This window comes from Ailuropoda melanoleuca, chromosome 3 (assembly GCF_002007445.2).
Source record: "Ailuropoda melanoleuca isolate Jingjing chromosome 3, ASM200744v2, whole genome shotgun sequence".
Taxonomy (NCBI): Eukaryota; Metazoa; Chordata; class Mammalia; order Carnivora; family Ursidae; genus Ailuropoda; species Ailuropoda melanoleuca.
The window spans coordinates 97,454,153-97,476,841 of record NC_048220.1 but is presented as its reverse complement, the minus strand read 5'-3'; the positions used below and the strand labels follow the sequence as shown (position 1 = coordinate 97,476,841).

Sequence of the window (22,689 nt, the reverse complement as noted above, 5' to 3'; positions counted from 1 at the left end):
CACTGTTGCAGTTCAGTAAGCTTTCTCCAGCGAGTGAACTCTTTGCCACAGCCTGTGAGATTCTGTATAACACCCAGCCTCGCACCTCATGCCTCCTTTCTCCTTTCTCACTGTACCCATCCCTCTGGCCATCAGCCCGTCCCTCAGGTATGTCAAGCTCTTTCCTCAAGCGAGGTCTTTGCACCCGCAGCTCCTTCTGTCAGACCACTTCTCCCAGACCCTTTGCCTTGTTCTGTCTTCTGCGTCAGGACTCCGCTGAAAACCAGCTTCTTCCTGGTACTCACTGGGAGGGCGCTTAAGAGAGCCTCGGGGAGTCAGGGAGGGGGACGAACCGTGCTTGTGATCTACATGGAAGTGACAAGCTGTGTACCTGTGTAAAAACTCATCGAGCTGTCCACTTAAGATCTGTAGACTTTATGTAAGTAGACTTAAAAGAGATGAAATCTAAAAAAAATATAAATGCACCCTCTTGTCTCCTTACTATTATAGCAATAAATAATTCCTATTACTCTCGACCATGGCCCGTGCATCCCCATCCTGGCACGATAATTATATTCTTTGCTTGTTTATTTGTAAATTGCATCTCCTACTAGAATGGAAGCCCCACAAGGACAGAGCTCTGTCTGCCTTGTCCACTGAGGCACCTTCCAGAGCACAGCACAACAGTGCCTGCCACACCGTAGATACTAAAAAAAAAAAAAAAAAAAGAGGGAATGGATAGATGGAAGGGTGAATAAAAAAGCTTGGATTTAATGATGGAGGGAAAAACGGGCAGAGGAGGCTGAAAGTTCCCATGCCCCCCCGGCAGAGAGTCGAGGGGTCTTGTTCTGGAACTCCAGGAGCTTGCTCCTTCCTGGAGATCCAGCACCTGCCTGTCTACACCTCATTGGGGTTGTCCTGGTCGGCGTAGATGAGGAAGCCCGTGAAGAGGCTGTCGGTCCAGTAAGGGTCGTAGAAAAGCCCATTCTGCTCTGAGTAGAAGATCTGCAGCCAGACCTCATCGCCCTGCTTCAGAGCCAGGATGGTGGAGCCCGAGGCCACGTCGTGGTTGCCCGTGTTGGCATCGAAGGTCCGGATGCGGTACTGGCCGTTGTGCACCAGGCCGATGGCCAGGTGCTTGTTGGCCAGCGTGATGTCGTAGGTGAAATAGTAGATCCCCGGCACGCCGCAGACGAACTTGCCACTGGATGCGTTGTAGTGGCCGCCCTCGTTCATCAGGATCTTGTCAAACTTGATGGGGAGCCGCTCCCTTGGGTAACTCTTGGTCACGGCCACTGAGAAGGCAGACTTGGCGCGGCCGCTGCCGCAGCTGCAGGGGCCTGGGAGGCCCGGCTCCCCCTTCCTGCCCTTGGGTCCCTTCTTTCCTGGTGTGCCGTGCTTCCCCGGGGCACCACTGACCCCCTTGGGGCCGCGGGGGCCAGCCCGCCCAATGGCCCCGGCTTTGCCCTTTGGTCCTGGCTTCCCCCGGTTACCTGTCCGGCCAGGTGGACCTGGAAGACAGAGCAGCTGGTGTTATGGAGGGGCCTTCACAGAACTAGGCAGAGGCTGTGGGCCTTGGCTTTCCATCCTTGGAGCAGGAGCCTTTGGGTAATGGGAAGAGCAAGAAGGTTTTGGAGTCACATAGAAATGGGTGCAAATCCCAATGGTGTAACCTGGGGCACTTCTCCCTGTCTTATCTGGAAAATGGGAATGGTGATACTTACCTTCCAGAACCACTGTGGATCAGGGCAAAAAGAATAACTTAGAACAGTTCTCTCCCTTCCTTTTTCCTGGCTTCTGGGGGAAGAGTCAGGGGGAAGACCAATCCTTCGGTGGGCTGTGCTGGGAAAGGGTCGGCAAAAGAACTGCAAGAAGCCTGTTGACTTCAACACGTTGCTCTTAGTACAAGCCATGCCTACCGCAGGTCCCTGTCCATGTGGTAAGAGTTTCAGTGCAGCATTGCTGATGACAACAAAACTAGGAACAACTAAATGCCCATCCAAAGAGAAATGATTCAAGAATTATGGTCTAGGGGCGCCTGGGTGGCTCAGTCATTAAGCATCTGCCTTCGGCTCAGGGCGTGATCCTGGCGTTCTGGGATCGAACCCCACATCAGGCTCCTCCGCTATGAGCCTGCTTCTTCCTCTCCCACTCCCCCTGCTTGTGTTCCCTCTCTCGATGGCTGTCTCTATCTCTGTCAAATAAATAAATAAAATCTTTAAAAAAAAAAAAGAATTACGGTCTATCTGTACTGTGCAATTCTATGCAGGAGTTAAAAAAATGAGGCAGAGTTATGTGCACCATATGAAAACTTCTCTGAAGTATACTGTTACAAGGAAAAAGCAGGAGGCAGAACCTTTTTTGTTGAAAGGAAACCACAACACTAACTCGTTCTATAACCACATAAGGGCAGAGGAGAACGGCGGGCCCATGGTAAACACTCCGCAAATACAGTTGGCATATTCTGCAGAACATTCCCAAGTCATGTTTTTCTGTGGAATGCCCCTTGGTTTTTAATACCCACATTTCATAAAATGTGCGTTTCTTTCAATACAATATTTTTGGCCAATGATTATATAGGAAACATGTCTATTTATGTCCCCTAAATTCAACACAACATTTTAAACAAACCAAATGTGGGTAAAGATTTGAGTCACATCCAAACACAATGGTATAATTGGTACAATTGGTAGACGGGCAGAATTGGGTGTAGATGTTTGAAAAGTATGTCAGGCAAGGGCCTGCTTCTGAAGGTCGCTGGGGCCAATGGATCCCAGCGTTATCATACACAAGGCGAGTGCTTGTTTACCGCCAAATGAACCGGGTGATCAGAAAGGAACACTGTAGGCGTTTTACATTCTAACAAGGCACTTGGCTTCTTTTACGGATATATGTAGGCATTTTACTGTGTTTTAAATTGATGTGTAATGCATTTAAGTTTTTCCTATTTTAAGTAATGTGGGAACAGATTCCCAAATAGAATTTTCTCACTGAACATCTAATTTTCAGGAGCAGATTGTTTAAGTGGCTGGCAATGCCTGGTATTACTACACACATATGTAAATTAGGTAGAAAAAGGCCAGGAAGGATACACATCTAAGCAATTCATAGTAATTACCTCTGGGAAGTGAGGAGAGGATGAGGAAGGTAGGAATTAGGGAGGAGTCTTGCTTTATTTGTATGGTTTGAATATATCACGATGAGAACGTATGCATTACTTGTAATTAAAAATTTTTTAAATGGGGAAAAATTACACTAAGATCATGAAGCTGATACATGAAAAAATGGAAATAAGCAAAAACGTATCGCCTTAATAATGGGAGAAAGGACTGTGAGGAGGAAAAGGCTGAGTCATTTTGCATTGGAGTTTTTTTGGGGAGACAAATAGATAAGGAAGCTTCTCGGGAAGCTCTATGATGTGTCATGTGGTGTGCCTCTTTCTAGATACCTTTTCAAGGAACTTCAGGAAACGCTGATTCGACTTTTCAAGCCCTTTCTGGAAATGGATCTGTGTGTGTACGTCGGGGGAGGGTGGTTGGGTGGTTGGTACTGGTCTCAGGGTGACCCAGCTTTACCAGTCAGAACTCTGCGTCTCCCGACTTCCTTGGTGTGTTGTCTTAATTCTCAGCAGAGACTCAACTGCATGGCAGGAGAGATGGCCAAGAGCAGCCCCCAGCTTACATCCTCACACCTCTTGATCCAGGAGAAAAAGTCAAGAGCAGAGATCCCCACTCACCTCTGGGACCTGTGAGATGAATGTCAGAGGAAACTCTGCCTGGAGCCCAGGCCCAGACTGAAGCTACCACTGGGGTCAGGGACTGGGATACCATGGCATCCAGTGCCTGACACACTGTGAGACCTCCCCGAGTCAAAGCCGTCATCATCACTTATACAGTTATTTGGGGGGAGGAGGTGCTTTTGGAGGACTTAACTTGGTGTGGTAGGAGAAGGTCTGCATTTGGAGTCAGCTCCAGCCTGTTACGTGAGCTCGGCACGTCAGTTAAGGGGTGACTACCATTTATTGTGCGTCTACTTTGAGACTGATGCTTCCCAGGTCATATGTCATCTTTGTCACATCCCGGTGAGGGAAATGCTGTTATCATCTCTGTTGTAGAGACGACGCAACTGAGGAATGGAGAGAGGTTAACTCATTCGCCAAAGCAGGTACCTGGTCTGTTTCTAGAGTTCACGTTCTTGCAGCCATCACGTGCTGTCCTCAACCGAATCCCCCTTGACTCTCAGTTTCTTCATCTGTGACACGGGGATAGTAAGGATACCTCCTTTACAGGATGGTATGGACAGCCAGTTGAGCAACATAACTGTAAGTGTTTTGTCAATGTTAAAAGTTATCGTGATTCCCCTGCTACTTAAAATGTCTGCGTGGGGATGTTGCTGACATCAAGGGTTCTGAGACATAAGGAATATCCAGGCTGAAAGGGCCTGTAGAGACCATTCGATCTGTTTGCTGGCTGCCTGGCATCTCCTCTTTCAGGGAAGCGCCCTTCATGACTTCATGTGGTCCCTGCGAGGCTGGCAATCACAGTGACCAACTGCCCTCACCACCCACTCATACACCCAGGGGCGGGCACCTGACCCAGTCCTGGCAGATGGTGGTACCTCACCTCCATAGTCGAAAGCATTGGTCCAGGACACACATGTGATTTGGGAAGATTAGTCATCCTAAGATTTGCTCTATGGATCAAGCCATGCGGAGGTAGGCTTGAGCCCACTGGTAGCCATTTCAAAACTTTCAGCCTTTGTGAGAACAAAACCAACACCCACGAGAAGCAGAGCCTTGATAACAGCATTTGAGTGCCTGGACCCAGTCATTGCTGACAACATTTGAGCCCCTGGACCCAGCCATTGCTGAAGCTCGGCTCTTGAAATTCCCAGTTGCATGAGCCAATAAATTCCATTCAGGGCTGTAAATTGAGTTTCTATCACTTGCCACCAAAGGAGTTCTGAATAATATATCAGGAGACTTGCCTAAAGCAACTCAGCAAATCAATGGTGCGGCTGGGGAAGGACCACAAGATCTGATACGTGCTGTTCCCTTCAGGGGAATACACTGCTCTGTTTTTTAAAGAGATATTAATTTGGTTTATAATGAAACGGGATTACTTTCAGTTTTTGTAACTAAAGCCCCTCTGTGCCACAGAATGTCAACCCGAAGCAGGAACAGGAGGGGCAGGCCCTGGGTCTCTTACCTTCCTCTCCGCTGTCTCCCCGATCCCCGTCCTGGCCATCCTGGCCGTCTTTTCCAGGAAAGCCCATTCTCCCCACCATTCCTGAGGGCCCTGGGGCTCCTGGGGGGCCGGGTGGGCCCTGGGGGCCAGGGAGGCTGCAGACAAGTTGAGGGGAGCCCTTTTGGAAGTCCCTGCGGGCGAAGGCACCAAGCAGCGGGTCTGCTGCACAAGGGAGGGCGCAGGCCAAGAGGACCCAAGGGATCATGGCGGTCACCTGTGGGAGGCAAGAGAGCTGTGAGCAGGTGAGTCCAGCCACTGAGCTGACTGGTGGTCAGTCAGAAAGTCAACCAGAGGAGGACGAGGCAGCTGGGAGAAACTCAATTAGATTTCTCCCTTGCTCTCTCCTACATCACATACAAGCAGCTGGACAGGGTCATCCTATCTTGAGGACATATTTGGATGACTGTGTCATGGACCCAGAATATACTTTGGAGAGGTCTTGGGGGCGAGGCCCTCATCATCACGCTGTTGTCCTTCAAAGCAGCTGAAACGGAGGCAGGACCTAACGGCCCGGTCACACCGATTGGGAGGAGCCGTGGAAGGAGAGAAACAAGCCATGATTTCCTTCAAATTCGTGGCATGAGTAGCAAGTTCCAGGGCGGAAATACTGCACACTGTAGGTGATGATTTGCGGCTATGCTGCTTCACTGGGGTGGTGGGGGGGGACTCGGGGTAACACCAGGTGAGAACTGAGGCTTCAGTTCTAAGTCAAGGTGCCCCCCCACCACAGCAGCACTGGCGGGCTCCGGCAGCAGCCTCCCTGCCAGGTGCTTCCTGGGGGCCAGGCACGGGCTCGGAGCGTTCCATATAATACTTACTCACAGCCTCTCTGCCAGACAGAGGCCGGCAACGGAGGGAGGCTCAGAGACATGAATAACAAGTCCAAGTTGCATATTTTTTTAAGTTAAAAAAATAATTGAAAAAAATACACTTAACATTGTTTGTGAAGTCAAATACATCTATAAGTCTCATAATGAAAAACTGTGATCTCCAGCCCCACCTATCCTTAACCTCAAACCCCAGCCCAAACTCTTTTAGCTATCTCCTCTGGGATGTCCTTCCATTAACAGATAACATGCTTATACTGATTCTTTTTTATTTATCAAAAAAAATTTTTTTAAGATTTTATTTATTTATTTGAGTGAGAGAGAGAGAGAAAGAAAGAGCAAGCATGAGTGGGGAGAGGAGCAGAGGGAGAGGGAGAAGCAGACTCCCCACTGAGCAGGGAGCCTGACACCGGGCTTGATCCCAAGAGCCTGAGATCAAGACCTGAGCCAAAGGCAGACTTTTAACTGACTGAGCCACCCAGATGCTCCTCAAAAATTGTTTTTAATTAAGTAATAGGCTCTACGCCCAATGTGGGGCTTGAACTCCTAACCCTGAGATCGAGAGTTGCATGGTCTACTGACTGAGCCAGCCAGGTGCCCCTTATTTTAGATATTATCTTTTGAATTTCATTTATGACAGATGAAGAATCAGCCCCCTTCCATCACCTTAGCTCGTATTTCCTCTCCTTCATGTAATCAAAATATAATTTTTGCTGAAATCAAAATTTACTCTCTGAATTATTATAAGTATTGTTTACTGCTAAGCTAAGTACTTTTCCTATAAATTATATTTCCTTTCTCATTATACTCGTTTCTTACTGGAGAAAATAATTTTATTTTTTCATTTGCTTAGTTCCTTATGTCACTATATTCTACATTATCAAATGTATCAGATAATTTGATAAATTTATTTTCCTGAAGATAAACACCCTGGAGCCCCCCATCCCGCTGTTCCGATCCTTCCACATGCTAAACGGTAGCCATCCTAGATTCTCCTTTATGATGACTGTGGTGGTTTTCTTTGCCTCTCTCGTGTTACATCTCCTCTTGTATGAAACCATTGTCTTTCTCTCTTTAATTAAAAAAAAAATTTTAAGGCTTCAATTTGGTGGAACATATTTTGTGGTAGTTTCCTGGAAAGTGGTATGGGGAGTAAATTTTTTAGAAATGTTGCAAGTCTTGGTTGTGTCTGGGTTTTTCAGTTGGTTAAGCATCTGCCTTCGGCTCAGGTCATGATCCCAGGGTCCTGGGATTGAGTCCCGCGTCGGGCTCCCCATTCAGCAGGGAGTCTGCTTCTCCCTCTGCCTGCCCCGCCCCCCGCTTGTGCTCTCTCTCTCTCAAATAAATAAATAAAATCTTTAAAATAAAAAAAGAACTGTTGTAAGTTTCAACATATTTAGTTTTACACTGTGTCCTTAAGGCTGGTGGCAGGCACACCTTGATCACCAGAGACCAAAGTGTTATATGCTCAGAGATGATGCACTCCTTTTTTTTTTTTAAACTTATTTATTTATGAGAGAGACAGAGAGAGAGAGAGAGAGAGAGAGTGGGGAGGGAGGGGCAGAGGGAGAGAATCTTAAGCAGACTCTCTGCTGAGCACGGAGCCGGCGTGGAGCTCCACCCCACGACCCATGAGATCACGACTGGAGCAGAAACCAAGAGTTGGATGGTTAACTGACTGAGCCAGCCGGGCGCCCCAAGATGATGCACTCCTGGCCCCTCACTGTAAAGATGCAGACATTGAGGTCCAGAGCAGGAATAAGCAACTTGACCAAGATCTCTCAACAAATTCTCTCAGTCACTTTGCAATCAATAGCTTTTCTCCCAAGAATGAAACTTTCCAAGCATGGAAAGTTTCTTGCCATGGGTCTGAGCTCCAGACTATAGCTTGCTTTGTAACTTTAGGCAAGCCCTTTTCCCTCTCTGGGCCTCAGTTTTCCCACCTGAGCAATAAGGGGTTTGAACTAGGTCAGCGGTTCCCACACTTCGGTGTGGATCGCACTCCCCCCGGAGGGCTTGTTCAAACCCAGATTGCGGGGCCTCGCCCCCGGGGTTTATGATTCTGTTGGTCTGGGCTGGGGCTAGAGGATTTGCATTATCCGTGAGTCTCCCAGTGATGCTGCTGCTGGTGGTTCAGGGACCCACTTTGAGAACCACCAGACTAGATGGTCTTCAACTCCGATGCTGGGCCTCTCAGACTTCAGCCTGCCCTCTTGCAGATGCGTGATCCTTGCTGGCTCCACTGTGCCTGGACAGCTTTCAGCTACCCAACCAGAGCACTCCAGCGACAAGTGTCGTGGTACTGGCAGGCCTGGGTCCTGGAGCTCGAGCTTTGCCCCTGGACCCTCAACCTCGTTCTCCTTCAGACCTTGTTTTGCCCTGGTCCTGAGCCTGTCCGGACTGCAGGCTGCCTCTGGAAACAGGCTGACTCTACCTCCCTTCCAGCCCCCTCTGGAATCTTTACTCCTGGAAGACATGAAGGGGAGAGAAAATCAGGCCTCTCCCGTCAGGGAGATGAGGGAAGACCACAGCACAGCACTGCCTCGGACCTGGGGGCCTGTTCTAGTTCTGGCTCCAAGGCTCACCTTCTCTGGACCTTAGACGGTTTCTTTAGATAAGTGTCACAGAGGGGCCCCTGGCCAGGTAGAGGCGACCTAGTACCAGTCACTGTTTTCAATAACATTACATCATATAGTAACAAAACTATCATTTCAATTTCTTTAACCCTGATTAAGTCAAGAAAATAATTTCAATGTGGTGATTGTGTATCTTTAATGCCTCCCTAGTCCTTTCTAGTATCCCTTTATAGCCAAGAGCACTGACATCTGTACCAGGGCACACCCATCTGTACATCTGTACCAGGGCACACCCATTCTTAAAGCCCCCCCCCCAAATATGCACAGAGATCTTGGAAAGCCCCAGACAGGAATATGGTACCAGGGGCCCCCAGGAAGACCATCTGCTAGGACATAAGGAAGGCCTGTGGCCCCACATAAAGAAAGAGACTTGGGCGGGGAGAACAGGTGAGCTCTGGGCATCCAGTCCTCTGGAGAGAGGGGAAAGCAAGACTTGGTGGGTGAGTGTAGGAGAGTGTTATAATCGAAACTTCCACCTGGGCACCAGGACTCAGGAGAGGCTGCATACTAAATGGTAGTGGTCAGGCCAAAGCGAAGATTTGGCAAAGGAACAGTTTGAGAGCCCTTCTGTGACTCTTGGCACTTTTGTCAGATCACGATTTTAAAATGTGACCTATGTCACTGGGAGGAAAAGGGAGAGTGGCCACACCTCTGAGGCCTGTGTGAGAAAGCTGGGTGGAAGAGAGAGAGAGAGAGAGCATGGGAGACAGCTGACTCCCTTCTCATCTCCCTGGGAGATGGAAGGTACCAGAAATTCCCCAGTGGGAGCCAGCTTTGACCAGAGGGGTCTGGACAAAAAGTGAGGGGCTCCAGCAGCAACAACCACACAGGGCAGACACCAGAAAGCCAGAAGCCGAGGGCGAGGCCTGGACTTGCCGGAATAAAGAAAACGTGCTTGGCTCACTTTGAGGCTGTTACAGTCTGAGTCCAATAAGGCAACCCCAAAGAGCTGGCAAAGGTCCCCACGAAAGAGGTAGCTTCGATGTCTGCCGGGCCCAGAGAGGCAGAGCGGTATAGTCCTCGTCCCCGCCCAGAAACATGGAAAAGCCCTCCTGCTGCCTGTCCCCTTCCCTCTCCTTCCTTCGGCCTGGAAACAGGTAAGCAGATGGCCCTGCCAGCCTCACATCTTGGCTGGGGGACAGGAGGAAGTCTCACCTTTGAATGAAGACTGAAGATGGGATTCCCTGGGAGTGGATGGCCAGGGAGGGGGCTCCCTCCCTGGCCACATTACAAAGGGGCAGAGGACATAAAAATGTGTGCCTCCGGTGCCCCCTGTGCTCCACATGGCTGGCCTGAATGGCAGCAGAGGTGGCAGGCGGACCCAGAGAACATGGTGAAGTGTCATATGCATGCTGTACTTTTAGAGAATTGTGCCCTAGACCCTCCCAGTCACCAGGCATCTCCATCTCCTTCCCTGGTCTGCTTGACAAGAGTCTCAGAAAACTGTCACTGTTCCTTGTGAGCTTGATACATCTGGGTGCCCACAAGAGAAACCGAATTCTCAAGGCTGGTTTGAAATGGTTTGAAAAGTTGCAGTCTGCAAACATTGTGGACCAGGGAGAGGGAGGAAGGAAGCGGGTGGGAGCGAGTCTTCTAGGCAGAGGAGGTCCTGCAAACAGCTAGATGCAGAAAGGCAGGAAGGAGAGACAGCCAGATGAGAGAGGAAAGGAAGGAGAGCAAGCATCTGTTTCAGTTTACGAGCCCCCTTCTCTCTTCTGAGGATCACTCTCAGCCACACAAGCCCAGCGAGAGGGAGGAAGGTCTGCTGTCCCGCCACCTCCGCTGGCACCAGCCTCTGTGGACAACAGGGGATTCCACACAGTGACAGCTGGCCCAGGGGAGGCCCCGGTGGCTGGGTGGAGGAGCAGGGCTCTGGAACATGCACAGAGGAAGGGATTTCTCAGAGCTGGAGTCTGGCGGTTCCCGCAGTCTGAGCCAGGAACTGTTTTGGAAATAAAGGCGGGGAGACTAAATTCTGGAGGGAGAGGGAGAGACTCCTTGCCTCCAGGGCACCTCCAAGAAAAACAAGGCTCCAAAAATTCCTGCTCCCAGCCGGTGCCTCCTCCCCCCTGCCCTCCCAAGTCTGGCCCCAAGCTGATTCTCTACACTGTGGTGGTGAGACAAACTGGGGGCTGGGTGCTTGGAGGGGAGCCAGGGCCCCGAGGCATCCAGACAGGTTACCTCTTCCAGGGTCTTTTAAATAAATTTAGAATGGCATACTTGTGGAGGGCCCCAAGGGACCAGCCCCTTAAGTTACAGACAGGGAAACTGAGGCAGGGGTAAACTGACTTTATTGGATGCCTACAATGTTCCAGGCACTGTGTGAAGCTCTTTACATGAATTATTTTATTTGAAGCTTATCCTAAACTCTGTGAAGGTCATAAACTTATTATCCTATTTTCCAGAGGAAGAAACAGAGGCTCTGAAAAGTGAAATGATTTACCTAAAGTCACACAATTGAGCGACGGGGACCCCATTCAAACCGGTGTCAGAGGGGATCTGAAGACCCCACGGAATCTATGATGCCTTGCTCCCTCCTCCTGCTGTTTTTGTCCTGTTTTATACGAGAGGAAACTAAAGCTCAGAGAGATTAATTTGCTCATATTTACACAACTAGTTCGTGGCAGAAGTTATATTTGAACTTGGGTTTGGCTGACCCTGTGCCCAAACGCTTTCCATTATGTCAGCGTTTCTTAGATTTTCCCCCTAAATATTCTGAATCACAGAAGAGACCTTGAAGCATCTGCCAAAGCCACACACAACAGAGAAATTTCTTTAATATCAATTTGCACACACACACACGCCTGCAAGCACACACATACACACACATCTATATATAATACATGACTTCGAAAATGTAGATGTGATGCTTTCTCTCCCTCAGGATACTTGAGTATATTGGTGCTTAAGGAAAACCTCCTACCCTTTGAGAGGCCCATACTTGGCTTAGCCAAGGTGATGGGGTGGGGATGGGGGGACGTCCCGGGCCGTGACGTCCACAAGCCCCTTGGGAGTGTTCATGGGGTGTTCCCGTGAGCTGAACCGAAAGACCAGAGCACCTCCCCAGCACCAGCAGCTCACGCCTTGGTTAGAGCCAGCAGGAGTCTCCTCCCTGGGCTCCTGCTTCCCCCACGCGTACTCCCCATGGGAAGCAGAGGGACCGTTCAAAAACACAACCCAGCCACATCACTTCCTGGAGGGTCTTACTCCAGTTGTTGCTGGCTGTAACGCAAACATCGGAAACCTTGACACGGCCCACAAGGCCCTAAATGACCCAGCCCCTGCTGCCGCCACCACCCACCGCCAGCTCCCCCTGCCTCTCCCTGCTCTCCCCCCACCAGCCTCCCCACCTCCTTCAGGCCAAACTCCCTTCTGCCAGCCTAGGAGCCCCACCCTCTTGGCTCACTGGCCCTTCATCCGTTGTGTTTCAGCTTAAATGTCACTTCCTCCAAGGCTTCCCTGACATGCCCTCTCTGACAGCTCTCCCTTTGGACCCCGGCTCCTTGTCTGTGTCTTTCTAGCCCTTACAACAACAGCCCTGTATTCACCAGATTTGCTCGTTTCCCTGCTTACTGGGCCTGTTTTCTTTCCCACTAAAATGGAAGCCCAGCTGGCCACGACTTCCAACTTCCTTGCACACAGTGGGTGTTCAAGAAACACTTGCCTCATTAATGAGTAAGACACACACTCTGCCCTCAAGAAAATCCACAGTGAGGAGAAAACAAGGCAATGGCCTAAATCCAAAAGGAATCCTTGGATCCAAATACGTTTTTTCTCCCCCTCCCCCCTCCAAAAGAGAAAGTTTTCTCCCTTTCGAGGTTTTTCTAACCCAAACCAGATCTAACTCTAATCACTCCTCCCTTTTGACCTCCTAGAGCACAGGGCCCTCCACCCTCACTCCAGGGATGGAGTTTGCAGAGTATTTCACACAGCAGGTACGCCATAAATATCTGTTCAAGTGATCAGAGGGGAAAAAAACAAGTATTGATCCTTCCTCACCTTTTTAAAAACTATCTTAGTTCCTGGGGTGCCTGGGTGGATCAGTCGGTTAAACATCTAACTCTTGATTTTGGCTCAGGTCATGATCTCCGGGTCGTGAGATAGAGCCTTACATCAGGCTCCATGCTCCCCAGGGAGTCTGCTAGAAGATTCTCTCCCCCTCCCTCTGCCCCTCCCCCTGCTTGTGCTGGCACAGGAGCGCTCTCTCTCTCTCAAATAAATAAATAAATCTTTAAAAAAAACTATCTTATTTCCTAAATTCTTTCTAGTGGGAGTTCAATAAGAAGGCCATGACAGTCTTCCTACCATAGGGGAAAATGTTAGTTGATTAAACCCCAGCATGAAGTCATGAGGTACTAAACTTGGGTGAAGTTCTTCAGTCTGGCTTTAATTTGCCCAGTCCCTGGGCTTCTCATCTCTCAGTTAAGTAGCTAATGAGTCATAAATACACATGTCCTAGGAAGACACTGAGAGCTAAAGTGCCCCAGCCTGAAGTCCACCGTCAGGGGAAGATCCTTCCTCCTCCTTTCTGCCCTTGGAGTTCAAAACACAGGTGCCTGGTTCATTCTCAAGGACTCTCGGCCCAGATTGTGATGGGAGATGGACCAACAGTGGGGACATCGGTGTCTTGCTGACTATACCTGAGTGTGGTCTGCCGGTAGAAACTCCAGGGACACTTGTGTGGGCTTTCAGCGGGGCTGCTCGCTTCTGAGCCATCCTGCCTCGGACACTGGAAGATCTACACGATGCTTAAATAAATCTGACTTGTTGGCTATTGGGTTATGACACACTGGCAGGTAGGGCTGGTGTTTAACTCTGTGACTGAGAGCCGTGGGACCCCCCCCCCCGCCTCGACACTTAGTTTCCTCATCTAATGGAAATAATAGTTGAGCCACCTCATGGTGTTTCTGTCGGAACGATGAGATGACGTACTCAGAGCTCCGAGCCCAGCGTGTGACTCAGCGACTGCTCAGCGTTGGAGAGAGCTCTGCCTGAAATGCCCCCTGGGCCTCCGCCCCTCCCTGTGAAGCCCCCAGACCACTGCCTGCCTCATCCTCCAGGGCTCAGATCTACTACTGTCTCCTCAGACAGAAATGCCTGGTCACAGGACCTAAAGCATCCTGCGCACCGCTGCTGGTTGGCTTTCCCTTTCCAAGCACTTGGACCAAGCTGTGATTATACAGGTATTGGATTCTAACCTACCAGCTGTGTCCTCCCTCTGGCGTGGAAGGTCCAGGAAAGTGAGTCCTTGCCTGTCTTGGTCGTGAGCATGTCATCGCAACCCAGAGCAGTACCAGCTCACACAGGGGTGTGCTCAGCTCGGAGCAGTTCCTCAGCCTGGAATGAGACACTCCTTTTAAGAAAAGGGCAACAGGATCAAAACTTTCATTTGCTTTGTGCGGAAGACAAAGCCACACTCGGCCAATGAGGGAAACGCAGCGAGATACCTGGTCTTGGATTGGAAGATGTGGGTCCCAGCCCCGGTTTCATAACTCACTGGTTATGTGACTCTGGGAAAGTCACTTCCTCCTACCCCAGCTTCCATTTCCTCACCTATGAGATGGAGGTGGTAACACTCACCCTATCCGCCTTCCAGGGCTGTTCTGAGAATCAAACAAGATAACCAACGTTGAGAGCAAACATGATACAAAAGTTCGGGCCTTGCGGGAAATTGTAATTACCACCACCTACCCCTGAACTAACAGCAAGCAGTCCTGACCTCCCAGGAGGAGCCCCTGGAGTGTCTGGGGAGGCGAGTTCTGGCGCGGAGGGGGGTTGGGGGGGCTGGGGATACCTGAATCGGACCAATTCTCCCAGACTTTGGAGTTAAAGGGGAAGGGCTGGTGGCTGGAATGGGGTGGGGCTCACTTGCAGATGAAGCTCCCTGAAAATTCCCTTTGATGGGAGTGAGAATTCTATAATGAAAAACACCCATGCCCTTCCTGATTTCCAGGAAGCAAATTGGAAACAGTGCTCTCCAGCTTCTCTGCAAAGCTGACAGACCGCCTGGAGGAGAGGGGCTGGCGACAGCTCCTCACGCAGTGCTCACAGAGAAGTCTCCTTTCCTGGGATTTGGAAGCCCTCCAGCAACCCGAGTCTAATACAGAAGATTAAAAAGCGTGGGGCCCACTTGCCAAGAGGCCCCGGAAACGATCGGATCTGCTGTTTTCTCCTGCTGCATTCCCTGCTTCTGGCTGGGTGTAGAGAAAGAGGTCCAAGGACAAAGTGTGACCCAGTGAGATCCCAGGAGCCAGGATCTCGCAGGGTTCACGTCAGCAAACACTCCTGAAAGCACACTGGCAGTCGCTATACCTCCTGCTATATACTCCCAGACCCTGACCAACCAGCAAACACGGCAGGCGATGTGCTGTGCTGGACACGTTCCCCCCCCCCAGGCCCCCTGCTGCTTCGTGTTGGCTTTAGCTGCCCGTGCAAGGCGGGCACAGAGCCAGCCAGCTTCGGAGCTGCCCACAGCTGTTTTCCGCCGCGGAGACCAAGGACTGCAGTGAGCCAGAAGAATGCAGCCCATGTGCCAGATGTGAGGGGAGGGAAGGAGGCCCGAGGGTGTTCGGAGCCCTGTATCCAGCTTGCCCCAAGGGCCAGCCTCCAAGTGGCAGCCCAGAGTGCTGGGGAGCGTGTTGGAGCAGCGCTGTCCAATAGCAATAGGATGTGCCGCCTCCTTTCGAAATGGGTGTCATTGCCATGTTGCAAGGGTAAAAAGCAGCAGTGAAATTAATTTTAATATGTTATGTAGCCTTATCTACCTCAAATATCACTGCAACGTGTAATTAATGTAAAAATGATTAATGAGGCATTTCGCATTCGTTAATCAGCGCTGTGTTGGAAACCCAGTCAGTGTGTGTTCTCCCCTCACAGCGCATCTGCGTTCAGACCCGCCACACCGCAAGTGTTCCCCAGCCACGTGGGGGTAGGATTAGCTCTAAACAGAGTCGCCTGAGTCAAACTCGCTGAACTCACTGTGGGACCTTTTACAAATTACTGATTCTATCTCCCTAGGCTTTGTCCTCTCCAAAATGGGGACAATAATACTACTACCTGCCTTAGAAGGTTGTTACGAGGGGCGCCTGGGTGGCACAGCGGTTAAGCGTCTGCCTTCGGCTCAGGGCGTGATCCCGGTGTTATGCGATCGAGCCCCACGTCAGGCTCCTCCTCTATGAGCCTGCTTCTCCCTCTCCCACTCCCCCTGCTTGTGTTCTCTCTCGCTGGCTGTCTCTATCTCTGTCAAATAAATAAATAAAAAATCTTAAAAAAAAAAAAAAGAAGGTCGTTACGAGGACATATGTCCCTAGACAAGGCGTGGCATATGGCGAGGGGTACAAAAGCACGAGCTATTATTACTGTATTATTTCTTACCCTTCCAAAGATCAAACAGGATAATGGATGTTGAAAGGAAGGCACAATACAGAACTCAAGACCTAGTTCAAAACTGTAGTTGTCACCAACAGCAGCTGAACTCATGAAAAGCAGTCCTGATCTCTGAGTCTTGGGGCGTTTCAGGCAGAGGCCCCTGCCTTCTTCTCTTTCTCCATTTTCATTTAAGTTAGTTTGGTTTGTGTTTCTGTCAGTTGCCACTGAAAGTGAGGAGACCTGGCCTTGGCTGCTGCCCTGGCATTGCATCCTGAGGGAAGGACGAGGTGTCTGCCTTGGCCCCACACCGCTGAGCCACCTGGTGTGTTCACGCTCCATGATACACGGACAGGTGAGTCAAGGCGACAGTGCTTAGCTCAGCCAGTGACGGGAGGCCAAATGGGATATCATGTGCTTGGTGCCCTGGCTTGGCACGTGGATGCCCATAAATGGTGCTGCTTATTGCCTCTGAGGCCAGACACTGGGTTTCTGGAGATGAAAAGATGTGGCTGCCACTCTCACAGGGCACATGGTCCGGTTATACTGAGGGTCCAGCCTGGGTGCCCAGGAGGGAAAGCAAGCCTTGAACCTCCTTTTTCTTTGAAACAGGCTCTCTTTCCAAAGAGCATCCAGGACCATGCAGAAGGCAAGAGGAGGAAATTCTGGGGCTAGACAATCCCTTGGAATGGTATAAAAGGGACCACACTTGAAGACCCAGGAACTGAGGGAGGGAACAAATGCTGAACTCTGAAGGACTAGGGAGCAAAAGCTAAGTTTGCCTGGACTTCTCAGGGCTGCTGGTCCCCAGGAATCTGTTCCAATCAGGCCCTCACAGGCATTCAGGGTAACTCTAACGATCTGAAACAGGGCTGGCCTTCGAGAAGCACAGAGCCGGTCTGGTGCTTAGAAATCATCTTATAGATGTTCGACCTCTGATATTGAAACTCTCTGGGCCTCAGTTTCCTTGTCTGTAAAATGGAAAAAACCATACTGTATTGTCTTGTTTAAACCATCTGAATTTGAAATAGCACGATAGAAAAATATTTATTCTTTCTCTTTATGTGTGAAATCTGAAATAACTCCAAACCCCCTAAATTAAAGGTTTGTCAGGAACCTTACAAGGCAGGGTGACTTGTAAGTTGTCAACTGTGCTTACATGAGGGCCACATGACAACACTATTCTAGGGATAAGCAGGAATACTTGTCACCTTCAGCAGGCGAATTTAAATTACCCCAATTTGAATTATTTGAGGTCTTCACTCCCTGAGTAATTAAATTGCTCATACCTTCCTTATAGAATAACTGTGAATATTAAATGAGATAATGCACTAACCAGGCCCCAGTAAGCACTCGGTAATGGTAGGGTTATTCTGATATAATGACAATATGTGAAAATAAGGTGAGATAGGGTTAACAGGAGAAGGTTAAATGAGCAGACCTGGGTCCGCTGTTGCCTCATCTGTAAAACAGGAGAAAGGTGAGCTGAACAGTGCGAGCTTTGGGGTAAACAGCTTGCAGGCAGTTGTAACAGTTGATACAGGCTCGCAGCAAGGCAACAAATGCAAAGGTGCAGGATTTCTACACGTGCGACCTACTGTCAAAGTTGTAAAATTCCAATTTACTCGTTCAATAACCAGCTCTTTATTAACACTGAAACGCGCAGGGACCTCTGGTTGAAAGGGATAGAAAAGCCAGGGAGGATGGCCTGGCCACTGAGGGAGGGATCATCTGGAACTGACTGGCTTATCCATGGCCTGAGCAGATGCAAGCTACAGACTGCACCAGGCATTTTGTTGTTGTTTTAATTTGAAATTGTTGCCAATGTAAAACGTGAGCGATTCTATGTCAAAATCAAGATTGCCAGGCTCAAGCCCCCGAGTCTGCGGCTGGAGCCCAGTTCCCGCAAGGTGCAACTCGCTCTCGCCAGCCCCCAGCTTGCGCTGCCCTCTGCCTGAGATCCGGGTCCCCACCCGCGGCTGGAAATACCGGTGGCTGGTCCACGCCTCTCCTGCCTTCGGGGACGCGGAGCTTGGAGTTGGAGCTGCACATTGTTCTCAGCACGGAGCACCCGCGCCAGCGGCTCTGCAAACTCACCCCGGGGCACATGGACAAGTCCCGCGACAAGTCCCGCGAGCAGGCGCTGACCCATAGCTGGGGCCGTGGTGCCCGAGAGCTCCGCGTGAAGATGAAAAGCGTGAGAAGGTGCGTATGGAGTGCCAGCCTTTCTGCCTCCCGCACAAAAGTTGGAGGAGGTAAGAAAGATGGACGGCACGTAACCCCTCGCCCGAGAGAAGCCGTCTGGTGAAGACGGCGCGGGGCCGAGTGACAGTGACGGCAGCATGATAGACATGTACCCACCCGAGTTGTTCACCATTAAGGACCTGGGAGGGACTGAGCATGGGGACAGCACCGATGACTCTTTGACAGAGGAGGTGAGCAGCCAAGGCGCCCACAAGAGAAGGGCCCTGGGGCCAGAGCAGAGATGGAAGGGGCCCAGGAGCAGGTCCTCAAGCCCTCGGAGAAGCAGTTGGGCTCAACAAAGAAGTTTGAAAGTCATCACCATAAACCTCAGAGCTTCAGCTCTTTTAAACAGATTAATAAAATGTTGCTGGAAAAGCAAAAAAAAAAAAAAAATCAAGATCTTCAGGTTTCCTTGAGAATCTGGATGCTCCGGCAGCATTTGGCAGGGCACCAATTTGGCTGCCCCTTGAGATGGAGTGTTATGAGCTGAAATGTGTTCCCCCAAATTCATATGTTGAAGTCCTAATCCCCAGAACCTCAGAATGGGGCAGTATTTGGAGGATGGGCCTTTGAAGAGGTAAAGGGAAATAAAGTCATGTGGATGGGCCCTATTCCACGATGACTGGTGTCCTTATAGAGAGGAGACTAGGCCACAACACACAGAGGGATGACCATATGAGGTCCCTGAGAGAAGGTGGCCCTCTGCAAGCCAAGGAGAGAGGCCTCAGAAGGAGCTAACGCCATCGTCACTGTAATGGTAGCTGCTAGCCTCTGGAACTCTGAGAGAATAACTTCCTGCTGTTCAAGCCACCAGCCTGCGGTACTTGTTACGGCCGCCCCAGATGACCACTACTCAGCACCTGCACTCCCCAGTGTCCACAGCGCCTACCACTCCCAGAGAGCGTGCGCTCTGCTCACTTGTGTGTCACACACAGCCCCATCAGCATCTGAGTTGGCAACCCCAGAACCGGAGGACAAGGGTGTTCTCCACATTTGCTGTGTGTTCTTACTTCAAAGCTTTGATGTTCATTTCCCTTTTTGCTCTTCTCACAGTTCTGTAAGGCTGATACTCACATCCTCACTTGGCAGAAGAGAAAGCAGGACTCAGAAAACTGAAGTCATTTTTTCCAGGTCCAAGCTGGGAGGGGACCCAGGCCTGCCGACTCAAGGTGTGGGGCCCATGTCCCCCTGCCATGTGCTTGGGCATAGGACCCACGAACTGAAAGCCTGACCTCACAGGGCGGCTCTGGGTGCGTGTGTGTAATAGAGGTAAGCCATTCACGGCAATGCACAAATCCAAGGAGGCTTATTTCCTTGAAAAGAGATTTGGCACAGAATTCCTTTCAAAAGTAAACCTACAATAGAATTTGAAATGAAATCTGCTTTATGCAGAGGTTTTTCTCGTGGAGGCAAAGCCCGGTTGGCAAGCCTCTGACTGGGAGCGAGGGTGAGGAAAGCTGTGAGTGTGTGCACGGACTCTGTTAGCCTATGCTGAACATTCGGGAGCAGAAAGCAGTAGAGACTGGCACGATAGGAAAGAAGGTTCAGTCCCCTGCGTCCAGCCAGCTGACGAGGAGGAGGGGGATTTGCAGAGAAAGCAGTCACTTCCTGGGGGAATGTGCTAAATATTTGATGGAGGCAGAATAGCTTCAGGGATGACCCCGGACTTTTGAAAGAAATCGCCATTTACTCGTACAGTGACATACTATGACACCGTTATGAGAACAAAGCCAGCCCAGACATGCAGACGGCAAGATGGCCAAGATACACAAAGTGAAAAAGGCATGTTGCAGTATGGAATGTAAAGTATGATTCTTTTTGAGTTAAAAAAAAAAGGATATACACACATTTATAATTTCTGAATGGACACAACTTCTGGATAAATGGGTTTCCTCTTAGAATTAGGAATGGGTGTGTTGGCTTTTACTTTTTACTCTCTCCTTTTTTGTACTGGCCGAATTTCTTAGGATGAGCACTATTAGTTTCATAGCATTTAAAACAAAAGGTGACCCTGACATTTAAGTATTAGAAGATAGGCAAAGTTGGTGTCCCTGCTAGGGGATGGGGAGAAGTCAGACATTTGGGAAGAAGCCGACACCATGGTGCACTGGAAGTGTGAGAATGAAGGGTGGTAGTGATGTTCTAAGAGTGCAGGGGGTCTGAGGCGTTGGCAGTGGAAAGAGGGCTTAGTGGATACAATTACCAGATACAGAATAAATCAGAACTGTGGAGATGGGGGAGGGCAGCAGAATGGGAGGCGAGGACAGGACAGGCTCTGAACAATGCCGACCATCAGCCTTGAGTTGACATACATAGGATGCTGTTGCTCTTGCTGCTGGTTCAGTGGAGGCAGGAACACCGGGTCCCTGGGAGACGGCAGGTCTAAGGGGGGAGATTTTGAAGAGTTCCAGGTAGAGTTTTGTGTTCAAAGAGCCAAGGAGGATGGTGCAGAGGTTGTGCAAACTAGGACTGGGAGAACACTGGGGGCCACTGCGATCTTTCAGCAGAGAGATATGGTCCTGGAATAGGACCATGGCAGGGGGGTTGGGGAAACATGAACAAAGTAACTAAGACAAGGCTTAGAGACAAGTAGTTGGGGGGAAGACAGTTGTAAAGAATTGGGTGCAAATCTCAACTTGCCACTTAGTGCCTTTTGAGCTCAGTTTGCCCGTCTAATAATATATTTAATTAAAGAAGTGCTGTAAGGAGTAAATGAGATCATGCACTCTGTAAATACCAACTATGATTATTAGCTCGGGTACTGGACTCAGACTTATCAAGGTTCAAGCCCCTCTACCACCAGTTACTAGCTGTGCAACCCGAAGCAAGTCATTAACTCACTTAGCCTGGTTCCTCCTTGGCAGATGGGGATAACCTGTCGTCATGGAAATGAAACAGCACACCAGAGGGCTGGCAGAGCCTGGCACAAAACAGGCACTCAATAAATGGTAGAGGTGTTACTATCACCAGTTAAGCCACTTAGCACAGAGCCTGGCATACAGTGAGCGCTCAATACATGTTAATTCATGTTGCAATTCATAAGGCAGAGGTCGGGAGCCAGGAATCCCGGGGCTGCCCGGCCTGCAAAGTGGGGAACTTTGCAGCGCCCGACCTCCCACTGGCACACGCCCCTGTCCCCGCCCGGGCCCCACGGAACCCTGCCCTCCCACCTGCGCTCTCCGCCCCTGCGGGAGGGCGGCGGAGGTGCGGCGCGGGTAGCGCGCGGACACTCACCCTCACAGCCTCGGCCACGTCCAGGGGCTTCCGGAACCACGAACCTCTCGGCCGAGCTCGGCGTCCCGCCTCCCTCCGCCGCGGCTCTGCCGGCGCCCGCCCCAGGCATATTTTTCCCATCCCGTCATGGGCGGGAGCGCTCCGTTCCCGGTCACGTGGGCCAGCCCTCGGCTCCGCGCTCTCCCGTCGGCCTTGGTCTGGAAAAAACTTCAGCTCTGGTGACAACTTGAGTGTGTCAAGGCAAGTCTCCGTGTGTAGACTTTGTCAGTGTATTTGAAGGTTTACACGCACGAGAGTGATTGCTAGCCAGGCGATCGCCAGGGTGTGGGTATTCGTGCGTGAGTCTGCAGAGACATCTCTATTGCTTGCACGTGAGCTTCAGCTCGCTGCGGATCAGAGGGTGCCTGTGCGCATGAGAGCTAGAGCTGCGGCAATTCCCCAAGGACGGCATTTGCCTGTACCTGAGAGTGATTATGAATCGTGTGTGCATGTTTAATTGTATGTGTGTGTGTGTGTGCGCGCATTCATAAGTGCATGTGTCCAAACGTTCCTCAGGGCTCCCGTATGCACACATACACGCCCACATCCAAGGCTGCAGCTCGGTGTGTAACTGAAGTGCACTTTATCTGCTGGGTGTACACAACAGTGGCTGGGTGTCTCTGTGTTCGGTGCATGCTGAAAAGTGTGTATGAGTGTGCACAACCACGTATCAGTGTGCGTGTGCATGATTTCTGTGTGGCGCCTGTTTGTGCAGTGGCTCGTTCTGGGTGTGTTTGTATGTCCATGTGCCTTGGTGTAGATTTTGTCCTGAGGTGAGTGTGCACATACATACTAGTGCCCCTGTGTGCCAGCTCGCATTTCCCCCCTCACGGAGGTAAGGCTTGCCTGGCTTCACTAGCTCTCTGCCCCCGCCTCAGATGACTGAGTCCCAGAACAGGCAGATTGATCCTGTTTAAGTTGCAAGCAGACACCCGAGGAAAGACAAACCATAGAGGCCTGGCTTTAGCTTCTTCCTGTTCTTTCTACTGCTCTCTTCTATGAGCTACCCGTATTTCACTCCGCTGCCAGAGCATCTGGCTAGCAGATGATATATAACCCACATTCAGGATTTTGATGCAATATGCATTTGAAATCCGCCGGTTCCACCCCCTAAGACAA

General features: G+C 50.4%; 1 protein-coding gene across 2 annotated transcripts; it reads right to left on the bottom strand.

Moving 5' to 3' along the window:
* Window positions 1-708: 708 nt before the first annotated feature.
* Window positions 709-21,723, bottom strand: C1QTNF2 (C1q and TNF related 2). Of its 2 annotated transcripts, XM_019794999.2 has the most exons (4): window positions 21,532-21,631; window positions 13,891-14,025; window positions 5,187-5,439; window positions 709-1,490 (listed from the first exon to the last, which is right to left on the bottom strand). In XM_019794999.2, exons 2-4 carry the CDS (start codon window positions 13,957-13,959, stop codon window positions 877-879), a joined length of 936 nt encoding a protein of 311 aa, XP_019650558.1. In that variant the 5' UTR covers window positions 13,960-14,025; window positions 21,532-21,631; the 3' UTR covers window positions 709-876. The 2 variants fall into 2 exon arrangements, with proteins under 2 accessions (XP_019650558.1, XP_011217736.1); XM_011219434.3 differs by lacking the exon at window positions 13,891-14,025 and having other exon boundaries at window positions 21,532-21,723.
* Window positions 21,724-22,689: the final 966 nt, after the last annotated feature.